Source organism: Apis florea, unplaced genomic scaffold, assembly GCF_048593485.1.
Source record: "Apis florea isolate Af1SG1 unplaced genomic scaffold, ASM4859348v1 contig_2350_pilon, whole genome shotgun sequence".
Taxonomy (NCBI): Eukaryota; Metazoa; Arthropoda; class Insecta; order Hymenoptera; family Apidae; genus Apis; species Apis florea.
In genome coordinates, this window is record NW_028256565.1 from 6,962,488 (window position 1) to 6,986,112 (window position 23,625).

Below are 23,625 nucleotides of genomic sequence, written 5' to 3' on the forward strand. Positions count from 1 at the left end.
GCTCACGTTCCCTCTTTTGCATACCTCCGATCTGAACTGCCGTTTAGAATAACATCGTCTTTCCACTGACTGAATGGTCATAGAAATTGGAAATGTTTCGTTTATACGGAACATGTGTACAGAGCATCATAGTGTGACGTACGTACGAGTTGGCGCGATAAGAAGAGGTGGAAGATAACGAATGCGAGGTGTTGATTAGATAATTCGTTTAGATTCGTTTCGAAAGAGAGAAGGAAGGCACTACGTGAGTTATATCGGAAATGAGCTGAATAATTTGTAAATTCGTGTGATTAGAATAGAGAAGAAGAATTTAAGAGTTTTTTAAGATTTCTTTTTTTAATGAAATAGTTTGCTTTTTAATTAGAAGGAAGAATATCTGAATTTGATCGCTCTTCGTGTAGAATGAAAATTTGCAAAGAGGAAGTGTTTATTTTTTTTTTTTCGTGCATTTGTTAAAGGAGTAAAATAATTGAATAATAATATAATTAAATTTGTATTAGAATAATATTAATTTGAAAAAAGCTATGAGTAATATATCTTAATTTGCATTGTAATTTAGATAAAATAAAATTTTTCCATAAAATCGCTATCAATTTTTTAATGATTTATTTTTTAATACAACGTTTGCTTTCAAATATCTGTATTACAATTTGAAAAAAATAGCTTAATAATATTGTTATTTAGTCTTTGTCGTCTATCCAAATGATTATTATTTTAATAAAGTTGTTATGTGTCATAAAAAAAGGAAAGCGATAACAGGTGACAATGATACGAATTGTCGTAAGGCGAACAATCAAGTCAAGTAGATAAAGTATTTTCGTGCTCAAAATTAAATTTAATCAATCAAAAAACTGTTCTATTTCGATTTTTATATTTTGCAAGAAATGCATCTTAATCTTTTATAATCTATTTCAATATTTTATATTACATATATAATAAATATTTATAGAACAGTTGACTCATATTAAAAAAAAAAAAAAAATAAAATTTCACAATAGTTTGCACAGTAGTTTACGTCATCGCAGGTAATTATAATGAATTTACATAATTCCTGAATGATTCACTCGTCTAATTCTTGTGCAGTGTACCAACACAATTCTAACAAGTGTCTCTCAAGGGTTCCCATCGGTTGCATCACGATCGTATTGTTTCGTAGCCTGTTGAACTTAAAATAAATTCTAAAAAATATTCGTGGCCACGATACACGATACTTACCTCAGTGTATAAAATTGTTTTTAAAAATCGTGTGATAGAAATATTAACTTAAAAAGTTTAAGCACCGTTTTGTACAGTGGACTCTGACAAGTGTTTTCACGGGGCCAACATCAGTTGCATCACGGACGCTTTGTTTTCGATTCTAAGTAACTGCTTGATCTTAAAATAAATTTTAAAGGATAATAAAATTTTAAAGGATAATAAAAAACGTTCAAATGTGCGTTTAAAAATCGTGTGACGTGAATATTAATCGGAATATAAAGTTTTAAACAAGTTTGTTCAGTTCGATTTTAACAAATGTTCTACGGGGTCACCATTAGCTACATCACGGACTCTTCTTTTTTGCGGTACTTAAGATAAATTCGAAACGATAATAGTTCAGTGTTCAAAAATGTTAGGTAAAAATGTTAATTAAAGTAAACAAAGATTGCAAGATATTTCGTAAGATTCAGTGACGAGAAAGGGGAACGAAGTGTTAGAGGGGAAATAGGAAACGACCTTGCATGGTCGTCGACGTTTGAAGCACAAGTGTATATCGGTTAGAGAAAGTCAATTCGATCTTGATAGAGGTGCTCGAACGTGAACGTGTACGATATCTGACGAGGCGGCAAAATGAATTGGACATTGAGCAGTGTCGGCAACATGATGAATTTCGTGTACAACCAGAGTGTGACGAACGCTGTGCAGAACATTATACCGTTCGTCAATCGAAGGTAGTTTGATAAAAGGGACTCTTTGTTTCTTTATATATATATATATTCTCGTTGAATGCATTCTTTTAAATTTGAAATTTTTAATGATTGGAAACGCAGTGTATAGCGCTTATATATCGATTAAAAGTTTGAAATCTAAGAATTTGAAATAAATCATCATCGGATTAAAATTTAAAAACACACGTTCGTTAGAAAAAATTGTAATCAAAAGTAATTACTCGAAATTATTATTATTATTATTTCCAAGAAATAATAAATAAACACAGTCGAAATATAAACTCGCTTTATTTCAAGTTATCTTATTTCTACAACTTGATTTACATATTTTATTTAATTATGTACGTATAATAACCAAAGAAACAAAAGAAATCTTCCTATAAAAAAAAAAAAAAAAAAAATCACTATCATCATTATCAAAACCACCAAATCTCTGAAAATTAATTCCAACGTTTCCCATAAATAACAACCCATAAAACTCCATTCCTATTACCTCGTTAAATTAAATCAGACATAACAGAACAGTGTATCGGAAACAATACAAGCCAGGGAATCGATGTTACGTAAAAACGATTATCGTTATCGAAGCGATACGCGTCATTCGTAATTTTTCTATATTTGCTTGATAAAAGACACGCGATAGAAAACGACTATTGGAGAGGGGATGGGTGGAAGTGGAAAGAAGACTGTCGTAACTCTGTCGATTAATGCGAAGCGTGGTCTTGTTATTCGCAGGGTAGACGACCTCTACAGGTTCATCCATGCGTGGGTGCCCTCGCTTTATGGAGAGCTCGACGAGAATTATTGGCGGGAACGTGGGTACATCCTGTTGGACACCGACACGGATCTGTCGCCCGAGTTATCGAGTGCACACGAGGCTGGAAAAGCAGGGGAAAGCACAGAGGAAGGAAAATCTCGTCAAGACAGCGACGAGATATCCGAGCTGACGAGAGAATCATGGGAGGTGAGTGTTATTATTATTATTATTATTATTGTTATTTATTTATTTTTTATATCCTCGAAATTGTTTCTTTATTCTCAAATGAATTTCAAGCGATCATCAAAAATTTTCCTCGTTTTACGTTGGCACGCTGAACTCGCACGATTATCGAAGAATTTTATTCTGATGAATGATTTTCACGATTGGGAATCACGTATGTTAAGTCGTGCATTAGTAATGAGATTTTTTTTATCGTTGATCGATGAATTTTAAGTGAAAAAAAAAAAAAGAAGTCGTCGTAGATAGTGGAAAAAAATAGGTTACAATCTATTTTACTTAATTGTAATAATATCTTAGAAAAAATTTTTCTATCCTGTTCTCTTATCGTTGCTTCGATATATCGTACAACCGAAGCAACAGATATTTGTTATAAATTGTGATTTTAAGTATAGCTATATAAAAAAAGAAATCGCATTACCTGATTTAACATACTTTTATAATTCTCTCATTTATAAAACCCCATCATTTCCATTTATATTTTGCAAACAGTGAAATAATAGCACGACTCATAATGGTGAAAACGAGATAATGCCCGAACAATTGTTAAATACAGTTTATATTTTCTTTTACGATGCATTCTATAGACACATTCTATAGATTGTGATAGCCCCGTAACAATTAATCAGGTAAAAAGAAGAAGGCAATCAAGTTCGACCATTGTACACAGAACACTGTTCATTTTGAAGAACACGTTTTATAATATGTTGATCGTTCAGCGTGATTACGTGTGATCAATCATCGAAATCGACTCATACAAACGCATACTTGATTTAACTCCTCTTTAATCATCAGTTTATTCTTACAATAATTTGAATAATTTCATCTCGCTGTCTTACGCACCCAGGTTCGACGCACCTCATATTCATCGTTGTCAACGAGCGTTATAATCACAGTTTGGTTTAGTCAGCTTGTGTTAACGCAGTTAACACGTCGAAGCATCTTCAGCTTTTGTTCCTCGCCATCTTCTTTCTTTCTTTCTTTCGTTTGTTTTCTTTTCTTTTTCTTTCTTTCTTTCTTTTCGGTTCTTCATCATCGTGTTCTTTATCATCGATTGGTTGCGCACAGCTTTCGTCTTCTTCATTCTTCCACGTCTTCTCGCGTCACTTTCACATCAGAGCACAGTGATAATATCATCTTCGTCATCTTCATAATCGATGATCCTGATCCATCGAAGCACCGTATATCTCCTATGCGAGCTTCTTTCTTTTTTCTGGCCGATTTCTCCTTTTTTCTTTTTTCATTTCTCTGAAGCAAGAGAAAATTAGCGTTAGTGCTTCCAGTGAACTCTCGATCCTTGCATCGGTATTCTTCGAAAATTATCGATAAATTAATTATTGAATAATTCTCTGATATTCCATTTTAAAATAATTTTTTCTTTCTTTTTTTTTTCTTCGAAAGAAATCTCGCTTTTTCGAAAAGCTAATTTTTCTCCAAAGAGTTGTAAAAGTTTTTTCGAGACTTTTGGTTCCAAGTCAAAAAATTTTTTCACGCGTGAATCACGATCGATGCGAGGATGGAGGGAAATCCAGGTGGAAAATCCAGGCAAAGAAAGCGCTAAAAACGGCCGATTATATTGGCTAACAGCTGATCAAGGCCCCCTACGTAAAGCTGTACAGCATCCTGAAGACGTCGAGCACATCGGCGGATTCCGAGCAGATCCAGGACCCGGAGGTATCGATTCTCCCCAATCCTCCGTTCTCGATCGTTTGATATAAAATACAAATTAGCCACCCAGATTGCTCGATTGTTTAACTATGAAAACGCACCTTTTATGTTACACTGTGTCACACCCTCCTCTACTCGGATATACTCGGTGCACCATTTGTCACGCGATGATTTGTAACGCCTAGCCCACGTTTCACCGTTTCCTCTCTGCGATTATTGTCTGCCAATACGCTTTGCCGCTTCATCGATCGCCTCGATCATTTTCGACCGTAATCATTTTCGATGATTTTCTGCTTTCGTCGAACGTTTGTACATTTGGGGAATAGATTGTTGACAATTTTTTTTTTTTTTTTTTTTAGAGAAATTGAATGATTAATAAAAAAAAAAAGTAAACGCCAAACGATAGATTATAGAGAAATAACAACGTTCGTAATATTTTAATCTCCGTTGGATCTCCAAATGGAGAGTAACTCGAGTCTCTCGAGTAAATTAAATATTTCGAAGTACGTAGGAAATTGAAATGTTTATGTATTGTTTAAATTGTGTTCACGTTGTAATTTCAAATTATTCGTATGAATTTTGAAAGAATTCGAGGTGGGATTTTTATTTTTAGACTTGCAGAGGTTGGAAAGCGTAAGGGATTAAAAAAAGGAATGCCGATAAACTTGTTAATATAACTCCGCTCGATATTTTTATCCACCAACTTTATGGTTCTAAGTGCTTGAAACATCAATTTCAAATCTATTCATTTTTTATTTGGATGAAACTATAACACGAAACCGACTTTCTCGTTAGATTATATCGATGATATACGTCGGGACAGAAATAGTTTCTTCATCATCGTTCTTGAACCCTTTGCTTCGGCCACGGTTCCAAAGCGGTTTTAATCGCCATCCAAATAGCGTTTAACATTCCCTTCTGTATTTAGAATGTCGGTCCAACGCCCTCTCGGGCTAAAATACCTCTCTGTGTCGCTCGAATATTAAATGCTGCACGCCTTCTCTCAGCTTCGGATTCCTCAGCTCGTTGCCTCCTCTCCTCTGGTTGATCTGGTTTTTAGACCGATCTCGCACGCCACCATTCCGCACAGCCATAACACGACGCCGCATGGTTTCGCACCATAAACATGTCACTGCCGCGCGAGAATACGTTTCAGAAAAGATGGAAATTCCTGGACATATTTTGCAACGCTGATCGTCGTTGTATTCAAACGTTGATCGAACATTTCGATCAACTTGCAAATTTGTTAATTATATATATTTATTATTGATCATTTGCACAATTTTTGCCACAACTCGTGCCATTACTGCGCGAGAATACGTCTCAGAGAAGAGTGGAGATGCCTGGACATATTTTACAACGCTGATCGTCGTTGCATTCAAACGTTGATCAACTTGCAAATTTATTATATATTTATTATTGATAATTTACACAATTTTTACCACAAACGTGCCATTACTGCGCGAGAATACGTTTCAGAAAAGATTGGAGATGCCTGGACATATTTTACTTGTATTCAAGCGACGATCGAACATTTGATCAATTTGCGAATTTATTATTATCGATAATTTTCACCAATAATGGTAATAAAGATGTAAAGATCGTTCTCTCGAAAATCTTTTCATCAGAAACGTGTACCGAATCGAACACCGAAAACACCGAGCTTGTTTGCTTATACTTAAATGTACGTTTAAAAATAATCCACGATTTCTTCGAACGATCGACGCGTTTTTCACGCCTAAAGCTAAAAAATTCGATCATCCTCATAGATGGCCTCTCCCCGTCCCGGGGAGGGAAGTTAATGAAAGAAGAATATTTCTCGGATGATGGTGCTCGGTGACCGATTTATTTCCGGAAGGTCGCCTTCACTGCGTTCATCTGCGTCATCTTCTTCCGCTCCTCCAACCATGTGCTATCGTTTGCCAAATAGAGAGGTGTTCATCGCTCGTGAATGTGTCCCGGGTTGGTCACCGGGACAATAAGAGCTATGAATCGATCGCTATTTTTGAAAGGTTTGATCTTCCAACTCGATGAATTTTTCGAATTCGGGATTACGAGCGATTGTGACCGTTTATCGTCGATGTGCTCGTTGCAATGATCGGATTTATCGAATCACGGGTCGGATTGAGAATAAACAAGTGACTTTATCGCTATTGTTGATAAAGAAAATTGTATATGAGAATAATTACGGTTGCTAGTTCGGCTTCTTTATCTCTCTTTCTCCCGTGACCATAATTATCATTTTCCAATAATTAACGAATGAGCAATGAGGTTATATTTAACTAGCCACCTAAAAGTTAATTAGAACTCGTTCGAACTTTCTACCTTTATTTTTTTGAGTTATTTTTCGTTCTTTTTTTCTTTCTTTCTTTTAAACTAATCGTAAAAAAATATATATATATTTCGAAGACATTGCAAATGTGCCAAGGTTATTTTCAACGGAGAATCCGTTGACGTCAATGGACAATGGAAATGAAAACAGGTCGTGTAATTGTTCGTCTAAAATTGATGCGTCGAAATTGCAGAAAAATTAACTCAATAATCCTAGATTTTCAAACTTTGAAACTTTAGAGAAATTTATTATTCAATATAATAATATTTACTCATTCTTTCTCTCAAAATTCTCTGAAATTTTCTGGATTCGGAATACTTTGGCAATCATAAATGTACTTTATTTGGAAAATCTCGAAGAATTATTATTATCCACTTTTCAGAAAAAGATGGAGTTGTGGGTGGTCCTGGCAGGAGGTCGATGTTCTCCATCAATCATCCGTATCATGCCTTGTTTATCGTATTTTTATGAATAGTAATCGTACGGCCGGGCTAAAATTATTGTTCGTTCGATCGTACACACAATTCACAAAATACACACAATGGTTAATATTACGAATATAAACATATTTGAAATGATTGCTGTTATTTTGACAGTGTTACTATTTTTCCATCGTAATAACATTTTGATATAATAAGTGAGTAAGAAAAAAAAAAAAAAAAAAACGTCTTCTTTCACGATGACGTTTCTGTGATTATTACAAATTAATCATACACGGTACGTATATATATTTATATACCGTAGAAGAAAGACTCAACACACGGATTAATCAATTTATCCATCTCGATGACTCACCATCTCAATGACTGTGATTAACAACAATATAATTTCATTGTCTTACTTGTTCTTCGTTCTCCTTTTCGTCACCTCGAAGAGAAATTTGCACAAGAAGATTCCAAATCATCCCACTATCAGACTCAAAATATCAAGAGGAATTACGCGAGCAACAGATGTACTCTAGCAATCAGAAATCTTCCATAGTCGTATCAAAAACAAGCCGATGTTTCCGTCCTCGGCTTGTTTCACATCGTGGACCGAGGAGGAAACGCGTAACCTTCGCCTCTCGGCCCTGTGCCAACATTCCATCTTCTTCGTTCCACTGGCCCCTTGGACGGCGGGTAGGTTTTGCTAAAATTGCCCCGGAGAAGTATGGCGCCAGCTTTGTAATGTATCACAGTGGACAGTGACGATTATAAACAATGTGCTCGTTGAAACGTTCAGTTTCCATTTGTTGCTCGCCATTTTGGATCTAGTCTAACTTTTCCAACTAGCCAGCAGGGTTCCATTTGATTTTCCACTTTGTTAGCGCATCGTTCTCTCGCACGATGCTTGGTTGTTGCTATAATTAACCATGGACGAGAGAGGAATCGTTGAAAACTTGGAAATATTCGAAATTCAAAATGTATTTATGGAACATGAATGGATGAGTTTGAAAAATTAGAATTAATATATTTTGGATACGATTGAATGAATATTTTCGATCGATTTTTAAATAATTAGGTAGTAGTAATATATTTTTTTTAAATTTATAAATAGTGGGGATATAAGTAATTAATTCTAAGAAAAAGAGAAAGAAGTGAAACACCATATGGATTTGACAGAATAATTTTTTTTTTTCTTTTTTTTAGAAAAAGCAATATAGATAGATTAAGAAAAATATTTATATCGAGAAAACTTGTAGAGATCCTTGTACAGTTATAAGGAAAGTTGTAAGGATAATGAATATATTTTAAATTTATAAATTTATTTCAATAACCATTATGTTTAAAATTAACAAATATTGTAACGATAACTTATGGACCATTATACATTATCCAGAAGTTATCCATGAAATTGTGTACAAAGATTAATCAAATAATGTTTATACAGTTTCGCATAACAGTGAATTTTTAGAAACTGATTTATTTCGCTAATAAAAATTTAACTAAGTTAATTAATTAATCATTTTATCGATTTTTTTTTTTCTAAGAAAATCGATGGAATTCTAGATTATTGTAGATTATTCATCGATTGTTTCAATTGATTATCGATTGGCCAAAAATTTGAAATCACACATTTTTCTTCTCCTTCTATATTTATAACCTTCCAATTTTGTTATCAATTCGAAATTAATATTATAAATGTCAATAGTAATTTTACTATTTTTTAAGGATTTTATAAAACACATCATTACTTTTAAACTTTTAAATTAGAATTTGTATTAACTTAATAATAATAAACGAAGAATGAAATTCAAATCGTACATATAAATTGTAGATTATTAATATCATAATGTGAAGAGTTAATGTCGCTTATAATTCAAATCTTTTTTTTTCTCGTACACATGTATTTGCATATATAAACGTATCGCTTGAAAAACACAACTGACAATGAACCGATGATTAAGGATAAACAAGATAATCAAGATGATTGGCAGAGTAAATTTCTAAAAATTTCCATTATTTACGTTGCTCATCCCTTCTGTAAGGAATATTTCAATATTTCGATATGGCAATCATTCCAAGGATAAAATGTTTATCCCCTCCTAAGATCACGAGTGGCATGACCTGGACCCCTGCTCTTTCTTTAAATTATTCAAATATCAAAAAGTATTTAATAAATTTGTTCATCAATATTCATCTTAATATCAATCTAGTTTTAAACATTTAAACGTATTTAAATGCATATACTTTCATAAGGATCTGTGGATAATCTCTTTAGATTTTTCTCTTCAGATTTTCTTCAACGAGTATCGTGTGCATCTTTAATACCTCAATCAACCGTAAAAGCTTTCAAATAATTTGTATTATACGAAAATTCCATGATAAAAGTTTATTTTACTTATTGCCACAATTAGAAAATATATACTGCTTTACGATGCTCTTAATCATCGTAGAAATCTCTTAAATTATTACTAATACTATGAGCTCGTAATTTATCTTCGAATCTTCGGTACAATTACCTTTGGCCCTTGAGCGAACAATTAAGCGAAGGGATTAATCTTGGTTGGATAAAATACACCCCCCCTCTTTATTATTTTTGCTTTGCTTCAGGGTGGTGTACGTGATCTAGGAGGATCACGTAGGCCACAAGAAACATTTGACCATGATTATCTGTTATTTTCCATGAAATGGGAAAAAAATCTTGTTTGCCTGCCAGCCACGCACACCAGATACGTTGACGGTCGTCCATTAATCTCCGTATAATCTGCATATGCCGTCCGCTTTTAAAGACACGCCTCGGGGCTCGGAGAATCTGAGTCGTTTTCGCTATGTTATGTTATTTAATTCTATTCTCTTATCCATGATTAACGAAACGATTCATTGATAGAAATAAAAAATTAAGTTTCGTTTTGTCATTCTTTGTATTATTTTTAGTTGTTGTTTCTTCTTTTTCTTTTTCCACCATTGATGAAGATTCTTATCGTGAAGTTCGTATTTGTAATGGGATATTAAAGTCGCTGTTATAAATGTATGTTCTCCTACGAGTTTCTATTTCGAACGATTTCGCGCATCGGCCCACGCGTAATTGTGCGCTATCAATATTACCGGATACGATGCACAATATTTTTCACTCGAATATTCATTTCCTTTCTTCCAATTTTTACTATTTTTACTTCCTGAAAATTTATAAATAGTTTTGTATTTGTTCGTATTTTCTTAGTAAGAAAATTCGTTTCTCCCTTTCTTTTCTTTTCTTTTTTTTTTTTTTTTATAATTTTCTCTTTCATTCCTTTTTGAATAATTCTAAAACACGTGTAAAGTATCCATAAGAAGAAATTCTTTTAAGATTGTTTTAAAATTTTGATTGAATAAATAAATTCGAGAGATAGATAGTACGAGACAAAATTATCTCGTTTTATTATATGATGTTGCAAGATATATTTTATGATAATAATTTTAATAAGTTATTATTTCATCTCGAGAAATCTTCAGTTCGACGTGTGAGAAACATGCTCATTAAGTTTTCAATGAAAAAATTATATGTTTTGAGACACAATTTGACTTGCAAACTTTTTTTTTTTTCTCCTTCCATTGTCGCATATTATTAACAGGATGCAAAAGATGATACGCATATATTAGCAAACGTATTATATTTTATATATACAGATCGTTCCATCATCAATAGTCCTACAAATATTTGTTTAAAAAAATACTGTTCACTCATAAAGTAGAAATTTCAATTTACAGTATATAATCTTTATAATTATTAAAAAAAAAAAAAAAAGAATATCATTAATATAAAATTAAATTCAATTTAATTACTTTATCACAATAATTTATATATATATAAAATTATTTATAGTTAATATTTAACATATGTTTATTTCAAAAAAAATTTATAAATGAAAACGATTTAAAACGAAATTACAGTTTTCTGTTGTATTTTTTTTTTTTTTTTTTTCATAAGTAAATAAAATTGTAGTTGGAAAAAGGTCGAAAAGTCATCACTATTGAAACAACCTCTAGAACGAATATCCTAATAAATATTTAATACCAAATGTGCGAAATATCTTCGAACATAAGTAATTTTCCGTACAATTTATATAAATTTGCATGTTCGATGTGAATATATTTTATCAGCACGTTTAAAAGTGGAATAAACAATATGATTGTTGTTCTTTCCATTGCATCAAGACTTGATTAATAATTGAACTTATGTCAAAGATCACACCTTATGCGAAAGCGCGCATCATATTTAACGTAATATGCCAAAAATTAATATTGTCGATAACAATGGAACTTATATGCGTGATCGTATGTATTGAGGCACGTGCGATACGATTAAGAAGTGAATTTTTCATTGGATTAAAACATGTGTAAAATTTACGATAAGCAGATTAACTTGTAACATTTGTTACAAATATTAGTAATATGATTCAATGACTCATCCGTGTTCGTGTAATTGAGAACACAAAAACACGATCGCAGTTATCGCTAAATCTCTCTAAAGAGAATGTAAATTACAATGAATATATTCGGTTATGATCTTATTATTCATCGTATTCATATTTACTTTTATATTATATATATATATATATATATATATTTATATTCTTTCGATTTCTCGAAATCGAATAAAAAAATCGAAAAAAAAAAGCGATAAGTTGACGATTTTATAAAATTTCATTCTTTCCATTTTAAAATTATTGCGTTTTTTGAATCACGTTTGTTGAAAACCAATGATTCTGAAAAAAATTAAAAAATTCAAGAATTGACTTCAATTGAAATACCGTTAGATTGGATAATATTACGAACGATAGACGATAAAATAAAATTGAATAGAAATTATCGTATTTAACGAAAGGAATATTTATTATATTGAAGACGAACGTGACAGTATGCACGTTGAACATGTAGCGTATGCTATTAAAAGATTCATATCTTTGCAAATATCATATCGAGTTTCTTTAAATATTATAATTATGCCTGGAATTTAATCTAAAATTTTTCTTGATTATATAATTGATCGAGTAAAAAGTAAATATAATTTTATTAAGTATAATTTGCAAATTCATTTCCTCATTTAGAATAGTTTTTTTCCTCATTCGATATGAATTTCTTATAATAATATGTATAATATTGTGCTCAAATAACTTTTAATTATAGAATCTTTTAAATAAAAAAAAAAAAAGCTCTTATTTAAATAATCTAAATTTTTATATGATTACGAGATAATCATTGTACAATGTGATGTACTTCATTTGTTTTTTAATCAACAAAAAGTAGATATCTTCAAATTTAAAATATAAAATCCAAAAATCAAATATATGTCCACCAAAATTTATAATATAATTGAATGAATAGAAGAGCGCGCGCAACGTAGTTAGCACGTGCTGCGCAAAGCGGTCTGCGCATTGTTACTATCCCCTCTCCACCACGCCTTTCTCTTAGGGTATTAGACTTACCCCGAAAGCACGATACAACAGTGTTGCTTCAGTCTTCGGGAAGTGAAGCGTGCATTATACGAAGTGATCGATTTACGAAACGAATCAAAATTAAATTTAACGTCATATCTATCTATACATACAACAATAACTAAGAAAAGTTTTTCTTTCTGAAAAGAAAAAGCTTTGACAAATCGAATCGACGAATCTCAAATTCGAAAGAATTTCTTTTGACAAAAATCCTTTTTCTGTCTGGAACAGAATCTTCGAAATATCATAAGTTTGCGTCAATAGAGATACATTGTATTGATCGTCTTTGATAATATATCAAAATTCGACGAAACGATCGCGTGTATATTTTCAACTCTGTAACACGAGTTGAAAATACGAGTTGACCCGTTCGTTTCTAGAAAGGTTCACGCGACGGTGACTGATCGAACTATAGTGAGATCTTGGACCAGTGTTTAAACACGAAATACATAAAAGCATAATGTAAATAATTTTTTTCGCAACGAGAAGCGAGATAGAGAAAATTATAACGGAAAATAGTGATAAAGAAAAAAGGACGGAAGAAATTGATATTCGAATTCTACGTCAAAGGCGAAAGAATCTAGTCAAAATGCCGAGACCAAAGATTCCCAATCCTATCGCTAAGATCTCCAAGTTCCTCAAGCAGAAGACGAAGGTAGATAAAATTTTTTTTTATTTGTTTTGTCTTGCGTTTTTATAGAAATTAATTCGTTTTATATTTTTGTTTCTATTTATAAAAGGTAATGACATCATTATCAATGTCTAAATAATTCTAATTAATCATGAATCGTTAACAGAGTGTTCTCACAATTTTAATTTGTCTCTGATGTGATTTTAATTAACTTTTCTTCTTATCTAAAAAATCTTTTTAAGAAGAAGAAGAAGGAAAAAAAGAAATTTTCAAATTGAATTATAAAATATATTTTATACATAAGAATTACTGCTGAGAGTAAAATTTTTCTTCAAATTCGATCTTTTATTTATTTACAATTACAAAATAAAACTTTATACCAATTTTGTACGAATAATCAAAGTTGTGTAACAACTTAATAAACGATTCGCTTGATATATGCAGTAATTCTTATTTTGCAAAAAAATAATATTGAATTACCGATAGAACACGTATTCAACTCTGTGTAGAATGTCTGATAAACATCAAGGATAATTTTCTATTATGAAAGGTCATTACGAATCTCTTTGGCGTTTTCATGAATCTCGGCAATTTACCACACGTGTTCCTAACAGCTGACTTTTGACTGATTTTTTCCCTCGATATGTATACCATTATTTTCATGGTTCATTTTCGTGCCACATGCACAAATTCACCTCGGTGAATATCCATGTAAACAGACCTTCTAGCTAGTTCTAAATAGTTTAGAAGTGATTCCATGTAAAATTGTTCGATCCATAGGATAAGAACGCATAAAATTGATCCTTGATTTGGATATTATAGATAGAACAGTTTATCAACGTAAAACGTATTGCACCGATATTATTTTTAAATTAAGATTTGTTTCTAAGAAAATTGTAATAAGTTGTATTTTGCGTTTTAGAAATTTTGAAGTTTAATACGGATGGTTTAAGAAATTTTTGGATTTTTATTTTTACAATTATTAACCTCGATGAATTATGGATCCAAACAAAAATTTCGATTCAAAGAGATCTTTTAACAAGTTGTTGGATAATAAAAATATTAGTAATTAACTGTAAATTATCTCTGTGAATTTTTAGAACATTTAGAAAGTTTCTTTGAAAGTTTAGAACATTGTGCAAATTTTAGACAGTCAAAATAGGGTCAAGGATGGTGTTCAAAGCGTACAAATGTTTCCGGCAAAACCTGTTGATTTTTATTAGGATAGAAAAACGTGATTATACGTTTACTCCTATCGTACTATTTTATTTATAATATAAATTTATTATTTATAATTATATTTAAGTACACCGAGGTAATGTGTTAAGCATGTATTTTTGTTACTCTCTTGAACGTTTTAGAAATATTGACTGTTATAATATTAGTCTTGACGATCGTTTACACATCTTTGTGGATTTATTAGTTATTTTTTTAAATCACTTGACATGCTATTCCTATCTTCGTTTAGTTTATTAGGAAAGATTGTTTAAAGAAAAATAAATTTAAATCAACGTTTACAGCATCAATTGTGACAGGCAATATTCCAACCGGATAAGCTTCTTCTTCTTTTTATTCATCGTTGAAGCGAAACAGAAAAAGAAGAAGAAGAAACTACGAAGAATTCAACACGATAGCTTTTTTTTTTTTTTGATTGAACAGTATCGTGTAAGAAACTTTCTTTAATTTTTTTTTTATCAAAAATTTTCCATAAATATTCCAACATTCTCAAAACATGCGTAATAAAATTCATCGATTGGATTTCGATCCATATATAATAAGCATGAAAAGAAATATAAATAAATTTAATTCTCAACTCAAATCGTCGAATCAACTTAATTATTTCCCATAAAATAACAAGAATCCACAAATGATTTATCTTATTTTTTCAAAAAATCATTAGCAAGTTCAAACATAGTTCATTTAATGATAAATGTTTATAAAATTGTTTGTATAAATGTGTAATAATTGAATCAAAGGATTATCTGTGTTGACACACAATAATAACACGCAATTATTTATTAGTAGAAAAAAAAAAAAAAAAAACCAGTTCTTGGTTATTTACACGTACGATCCTTGGCCGCGCCTAAGTCAGTCCACCTTTCACACAGAATCCAGCGTTCGTTCGATATATGGAATCGAACTCGAACCCGGTCGATCCTCGAGTTACGCAATAAACGATACAGCCGCTCACTTTAGAGCCACGACGAATGTATACGCGCAAAGGGTGCGGTCTATGATGGGGAGGGAGGGGGGGGTTGGTTCGATCGTGAAGAGGGATGATTCCTCGCGGGAGAAATAAATCTACGCGAGCAGAGAAATAGGATGAGGAAAATGTAAATAGAAGGAGAACAATTTCCAAAATGATTTATAATGGCGGGAAGATGCGGGGAATTGAGATTAGAATGGGATGATTGAAAATGTTATTCCGCTAACGGTTATAAAAATGAGCGATGTAAAATTTGCTCGTCTCGTAAAACGACTTTTCTCGAAAAATTTTAGCAATTTTCTTCCGATCTATCGGAAGACTGAAGTTTCTTTGTTCAATTATTCGCTCTTATTTTCTGTAATGAAAATAATTGTTCAGTTCAGTAATAATTAATTGAAAAATAATTGCAGTATATCATGAACATGAAAGTAGTTCGTTCCCTTTTCAATTTTTTCAATTATCTCTCTCTTATGCTATATTGTATAAAGCTCGTATGTATAACACGCAAGCAACTGAATTTTATTCATTCACGCGTCAATAACCGGAAACAATGAACCGTGTCGCACGAATTACCGTAACGAATCTCTTCCTGTTTCGGAGGGCAGTAAAGAAACGAGGGGTGGAATAGTTTGAAAGGGTCGAGCTCGTTCCAGAATTCGAAGAAAAAAGACCTGGACCTTGCCTCTCTCTCGGTTCACTGATTGCGGACTGGCCACGATAAATTTTCTCGTTTGACAGGGTTGTTTTCAACGAACATTCTTCAAAGTTCTTTGCCACTGCTCCAGTGTCTTTTATAGCGATGTCTATAAGCATAGTAAAAGTATATTATTACGTTTGGTGTATTATTTTTATCAAAATAATTGTGGAATAATTTCTTAAAAATTAATTAAAAATTATTTGGAATGGAAATGTGTTATTCTTTCGAAAAGCATACGCATGAAACTTTTTAAAGAATTATGCCAGAGATATGCTGGCAATTCCGTATTTTTCTTTGTCAAATTTATTGCTATTTTTTATAAGCAAATTGGTATATTTTATTATAAAACAATTATTTAAAAATATATACTTTACAACGTAATAAGTAACTTGCAATTTTCATTAGAGATTATTTCAATTAATTTCCAGATATATTATTCAAGATTCTACGAAAGATTCTTTTTAATATATCCTATTAATCGAGTCTCGTTCCAAGTTTTCCTCAGTCTTCCTCTATCCTCCTTGGCAGAACTTCAACCAACTTCTTCGTTCAAACAATTTGAAATCTTGAACAACACAGAAAAGCAATAGTGCCATTCCACCAATAACCAACCGGAATTCTTCAAATTTTCCGTGAATTCGCAAGATCGGTCCAAATTAAATCGCATTCCGTTAATAAATCAAATGCTAAAAATTATTTTTGGTTATACGAAGATGTAAATCACGTTCAAGTCAAAATATCTGAGAGGAGAGAGAAAAAAAAAAAAAAAAAAAAAAATTCTTGACGGATCAATAGCAACGTTAAATATAAATTCGTTGTCGGACATTAGTTACCTTCGAAAACGACGGATAATAGTCTCTCTATTCGTGAAACGCTCGTTTCGACATTCATCTGGCACTCGTTCCAACTTCTGGACGCGTTTCAATTTGCGAGAACACTTCTTTGGTCTGTTTGTGCACGTGATTAAAATAAAACAGCGGCTCAATCGAGAAAAATTCGCGATCGATCTCGTTTTTCGGGACATTTTCAAAAAAATTGAAAAAGGATTTAACACTTTCGTTGATTAAGGTGAGTGGATAAAAGAAGTGTATAGTTGGTTATAAAAATCTTCATACCTTAACCTCGAAACCTTTTGCCATTTTTTTTGTGGTTTGAATCTCTTGAAATCTGAACAAAGAATAATTTGTGTAAATAACTCGTCTCTAATTATACTATGGAACAATTTTTTTTTTTTCAGCAGAATATATCACATTAAGAAATTATAACACCATTCACTATTTTTCGTTTTAAATTGATAATGCTGCAACATAGAGAAAAATATTTAAATATATAGAAAAATGTATAGAAAAAAAAAATTAATGTTTCTATCACTGTTTTAAATATCATATTCAAAATATGGAAAAAATTTTTAATCTTTGATTTTATTCTTTCAATGACATTTTCAAAAAAAAAAAAAATCTATGTATAATATTACATAGATCTATCTTTAAATATCTAAACTTTAAATATCCTAATTCTTTTTAAATTAAACGAATTTTCTTGCAAAATAATATAACTTTTGTGATTAAAGATGAAAAAAAAAAAATTGAGAATAAAAACAAAATAATCATGAAGATAAATTAATTCATTGTCTTCTTATACCATTCGTTATTATTTTCGCAATTTCTCCATTAAGTATGCAATTGCATATGTAATAATCATAGCGGAACGTTGTTTGGAAAGTTACTATGGGTTCTCGCATGTTGAAATGGTAGGTAGCTTCCTGTGTGTATTTCTGTTGCTTTCTGCGTGATGCTGTTTTCGAGGTCTTCCGAGTTTCGTTGCTTGACGAAATATCGAAACGTCGTAATGTTCTATTTTCAAAATGGAATAATTGCTAGAATTAAATGTCGGGATTAATGCAAATGTCGTATCTTAAACGAAAAATATCTTGATGAATTTTCGAAATGGTTCGTTGATAGTTATTAAAGCAAGACGAAATTAATATGAGGTAACACAAATAGAATGAATAATTTCATGTGTAATGAGGAAATGATGTAGATATAATATTAATATCTACCCTTCTCTTAAAGTTATTTTTATAATTGCATTAAATTTATTAAGATCAAAATATAAAATCATTATCTCTAAAGAAGTTAAATTTCTTATAAATACATAAATATTCATGATCTAATAATATCGATGTTATTGTATAATAATTTTATAATAATTCTTCTGTTTACATCTATATTATACATATCATATTATACATATATAATCCTTCGTACAAAGATGATAAGATAATGCATCATTTTTTATAAACAAACTTCCATCTTTTTTCGTTCCGTATGTTTTTCAAATTTTTATTTTTCATCGTTAATTTTTCGTTTTAAAAAATATTCATCCCTGTATTTGAAAAATAAATGATTTGAATGAATATTTATCTGTTTCAAAAAAAAAAAAAAATACAAATAACAAATTACTTCAAATTAGTTTGATTATGCCAATACTGTATGCGAAAGGTCGTACTGATTATTTCGAACACCGTAGATGAAATAGTGAGAATGAAATTATGCTTTATTGTTAAATTACATAATTTCGTGCACTTAAAACGTGCACGGATGTGTTTAACTCAGTTAAAAGAACCTCATTTGATTAATTTCAATTTAGTATTACGTGTAGAATAATATCGTATAATTTAATTCGAATAACTTTAATTTATGCATTTAGAATTACATTAATAATCAATTACATTAATCATCAATCTTGATATTAAAATTATTTAATTCTTGGATCTCTTTCAAATCTTTTTTCATATATATTTTAAATTATATATTCAATTACATATTATCTTGATTCTCTAATAACATTTTTTCTTTCCTTTTTTCCCTATTTAACTATGATCATCGGAGTCACTTATAGACTGGTACAACTTTATCCCATTCATTTCAATTAATGCAGACAATCAACGTAAGAAAATGTATAAAAACCTCTTACAAAACGTCGAACGCAAATTTTCAGATTATTATACTAACTTAGACATTCATTATTCGATTTCAGATGAAAGCAGATTTTACATTCACATTCGATCTGTGTCTTTTAAGGTACTTAAATACTTCTTTGTTTCGTTTTATCATTCATCTCCTGATGATACCTATATCTGCATCACACACGTTATACAGACATACGTGACGTTATACAAATTAAACGAGAATATTCGTGTTTTTAATTATCTTCATATTTGTAACTAGCGTAACTAATTGTTCTGGCTTATTTTAAGTCGATCGTACGGACGTAATCTTGCCTACTTATAAGTATAATTTAACGATCTTTCATAAATCGTTTTGATTTTTTTTTTTTTTTTTAAATTCTGGAATGATGGAATTCCGGAAATTGTTTTTATACGTTTATATATGATTGTTTGATAGTTATTTTTTTTGCGATGTTCTTTTTCAAGTATCAAATATAAAATTTTCATACCTTGTATTTCCAAAAATTTTGAATTTTTATAATTTTTTAAATTCTTCATACTCTATTCTGTTATTACTTCTCCAAATTATAATATTTCTTCGATATTTGACTTATAATTCTTCGAAACTTCTTAAAATTCATATTGTATTTTTTATTTTTCCAAATTTCTAAATTCACATTTCACTATTGGAATAAAAATTTTCCATGCGATTGTAATTCTCAAAATTACATGTTTCATATTTTATATGCTCTGTATTTCCTGCTTCGATTTACATTGGTCTTTTCTCCAAATATATGGAATATTAATTAATTATCATTAAAGTATCAATTACTCAAATTACTGAAATGAATACGAATAATGAAGCGAAGAAAAAAAACAGGACCTTCAGAGACAACAAATGAAAAAATCAATTTATAAGCATCTCATCATCGTCAGCGAAGCTGCATTGAAGGACAATCGGGAATAATACTCTCGAGGACGTAGCGAGTCCCTCGAGAGATACACCCGCCGAGATTCGCGTGTACTTGACATTAAACAAGAGAAACGAAGGTGGACGGTCGTCGAATGATTTTTTTCCAAGTTCGATGGCCATTTCAAGTGAGAGAGATCCATTCCAATGTCCCTTTCGAGTCTCAGTACCAAACGATTCATCGAATCGCTCGGATTCTTGATTTTTTAAAACTTTGCTGTACTTTTCGAATATTTTTCGGTCAAATTTGTATTTTATAAATCATCTAGAATTAATCAAAATATATATTTATAAAGTATTCCGCTTCTTTGATAGGTTATTAAACTAGATTAAATTAGGTTATGTTAGGTTAGAATTTTTCTTTAGAGATAAACAGTGACCTGTTTAAGGGATAAAGTTTAGTGAAGTGGAAAGTAAAATATTCTTCTTGTTCTTGAAATGTCTGTGATATTTTTTAAATATAATTGATTAATGAAGTTTAACAAGAAAAACAAAAATTAAGCTCAAGACAGTTATAATTAATAAAATAAGCATATATTGAAAAATGACGATAAAGATTAGATTAATTTGAAAAGAAGAATAGAATTAAATCACTGTTCATCGATCTTCGAAAATTTAAGGAAATCCAGAAATATCCAGGAAATCCATTATGATTCTTAATTACGTATTTCAACATTCCTCGAGGATGCTGTCGGTGAGAAGCAACAAAATTTATTATATTACCAAAATTCAAAATATTTTTATTTCATTTTCTCGTTTATCATTCAATAAATCTACAATTAACAAAAACGATGAAATTTACTTTATAAACTTACCGGCAAGTGAATCGAATTGATAATGAATTACAGATTACATAAAACATATTTATATGCGCATAAATCATACATGCTTGTATAATATAACACAATGACGTTACCTCAACTTAATAAAATGCATGGATCCAAGATTTATGCACAAAAAATGTTTTAATGATATAAGATAAACATTGCACGAAACTAAGAATTCATCGAGAGAAGCCATCTTTGTCTCAGTCGAACTGCGTAGGCGAGATGGCGCTATTGCATATTCAAAGAACGAGAAAAATGAAGAAAGAGACGCAGAAGAAAGGTACATTGCTCGTTGTGAAATTCCGAGGTCGAGTGTGCATCTGTGAAAAGTTCACGAAAGAAAATCTTAAATTGAGATAACTACGTCCTTCCTCGCTGCTATAAAGAAAATTGTTCCAAAAATGCATCACTTGGAGTTAAAAATATAATGACATCGTTGAATTTTTAATTGATAGAAAATCTTAGGTTATAATAAATGAAATTTTTGTTCGAATATTCTTCAAGAAGATTCTTTATCCAAATTTTATAAAGAAAGATATATGCTTCTTATATATGGTTTATATAAAACTGTTGATTTATTATTATTTTTTTATTTGTTGAAGTAGCATGGTTAAAAGGCGAATCGCTTAAAAGGATATATACATTGGTATTTTTAACACTAAAAATTGTTTTCGAATTCTAAAAGAAGATATAAATTTATTGAAATACGTTTTTTTTCTTGTATATTTTAACAAATTTTGAAACTATTTTTTTGCATCAAAATTTGCATTGCAAACAGACATTGTCCTCAATCTTATTAGAACCGATGCAAAGTGAAAACATTTCAAAATACATACATATAAGCTTTGGAAAAAAATCATGTTATAAATCATGAAATTTTATTTTCAAAATTCCAGTCAAGGCGCGTGATTTCTTCTGGAATAACAGAGAAACACGATTGTTCCATAAAATGGTAAGAAACAAGTGCAACTATGATCTTATGTGCTTATATACGCTTATATACGCGTCATTTTGAATATTTTTTTCGGCTTGCATCTCGATTCCTGGCCATGACCTCGGTTATCGTGTGTCGAGGCGACGCGTGTGGATATGGCATAGAAATCTTGTTATTCCATCGATTGAACGACGATTCGATAAGCGATAAGATCTTGCGCAAAAAAAATCTGAATTTTAAATCAAAATAGCAGATATGTCATTATTGATTAACATAGAATAATTAATGTTCGACACTTGTATCATGGTCTAAGAAGAAAAATTTTATCTTTTCTTTTTTTTCTATCTGTTTTCTTGTTATTTATGAATTATACTTTCCAATCATTAAAATTTCTTTTATTCTTTCAACTTTCTGCATAATATTCGTTTTTTTTTGTTAATCTAAAAAAAATCAAATCTATAGATGATACAATGTCATAATAAGGTCTCGTAAACCTTATCAATGTATATGTTTTCTGATTTTTCCGTAGGTCAATCGTTCATAACTGTTCTTCGATTCTCATTCGCTTGTTTCTAGACTAACTGGTTTTTGCAATGTACGTATAAACATAAGATCTCGACCCATTCGCGTGCCATTTTACCAATTATTTGTTGTTAACGAAGAACGCCAAATAAAAAATTTATTGTAATTAATTCCAAGAGTATCAAAATCGATAAATTCAAGTTAAAAAAAAAAAAAAAAGTATCGACAACAAAATCATGATCCAATAAATCACGCATCGCATTAGTGACATTACTAAGAACTATCTTCACAAAAATATTCATAAAAAGAAAAGTCAGAGGTGATTTATAAATCAAATTGAATACACAATTACTTCATGCAGAAATATAATATAAAGTTGTTTGTTTATAAGAAAATATAATCGTCTTCTTCTAAATGAACTGTCATTCTCTCAGATATAAGTCTTCAATCTTCTCGAGATTAGGCAACAATTTTTTTATTAATACAGAGATAATTTACAGTGTCATGGGGTTACTTGCTTGATAATATTATCTATGCGTAATGCTCGAATGCATCGAGATGTTGATATTCTCGAATAACATTATTGAATGCATTCTGTTATCTTCCAAGTTATTTATTGTTGTATGTGAAAAAGCAATTTTATAAACAAATAATTAGTTTTATTTTTTAAGTTCTTTCGTTTCTTTTAAACATCAAATATATTTATTATTTCAAAAAAAAAAAAAAAAAAAAGAATGAATTAAATTGTTCTCATAAGATGAATTAAAAAAATTAATGATGAATAAATTTAATAAAAAGATGAGAAATAAATTCACGATATTTGTATTTCAATTTATCGTATCTGTATAATATTTAAACGAGAGAATAATCTTCTGCGTGTTAGATTATATTCAAGAATTGCTTTTGCAGAAAAAAAAAAGAATGTAGATAAATATGTGAAATTACTTTATCCAGTAAAGTTAACGACTGATATAAATTCCATATTCCATTTTATCGTATCTACTATTTCAAAGAAAAGGATAGTTCTTTACATTTTTATTTATGCAAAAAAAAAATAAATAAAAAATAAA

At 30.5% G+C, this 23,625-nt stretch overlaps 1 protein-coding gene and 2 long non-coding RNA genes across 25 annotated transcripts in view; 1 reads left to right on the forward strand and 2 right to left on the reverse strand.

The window, feature by feature from the left end:
- The window catches only part of mtd (TLD domain-containing protein mustard), a 185,403-nt gene that overhangs the window by 154,357 nt on the left and 7,421 nt on the right, over positions 1–23,625 (forward strand). For 15 of the 23 annotated variants that reach the window (XM_086904919.1, XM_086904920.1, XM_086904923.1 and 12 more), the window contains 2 exons: positions 2,661–2,889; positions 4,510–4,596. In XM_086904919.1, coding sequence (XP_086761045.1) covers positions 2,661–2,889; positions 4,510–4,596 — 316 coding nt within the window. Of the gene's footprint in view, positions 1–52; positions 245–1,060; positions 1,929–2,660; positions 2,890–4,509; positions 4,597–7,304; positions 7,510–12,822; positions 13,474–22,000; positions 22,052–23,625 lie in introns of those variants that run through there. The other 8 variants (XM_012490370.3, XM_012490374.3, XM_086904927.1 and 5 more) reach the window with 7 other exon arrangements.
- On the reverse strand, positions 15,354–17,217 carry LOC147658163 (uncharacterized). The gene is made up of 3 exons (XR_015291189.1): positions 16,746–17,217; positions 16,229–16,458; positions 15,354–16,010 (listed from the first exon to the last, which is right to left on the reverse strand). It is a non-coding gene; the product is annotated as an uncharacterized LOC147658163 (long non-coding RNA).
- Positions 18,888–21,315, reverse strand: LOC147658164 (uncharacterized). The gene is made up of 2 exons (XR_015291192.1): positions 21,088–21,315; positions 18,888–20,537 (listed from the first exon to the last, which is right to left on the reverse strand). It is a non-coding gene; the product is annotated as an uncharacterized LOC147658164 (long non-coding RNA).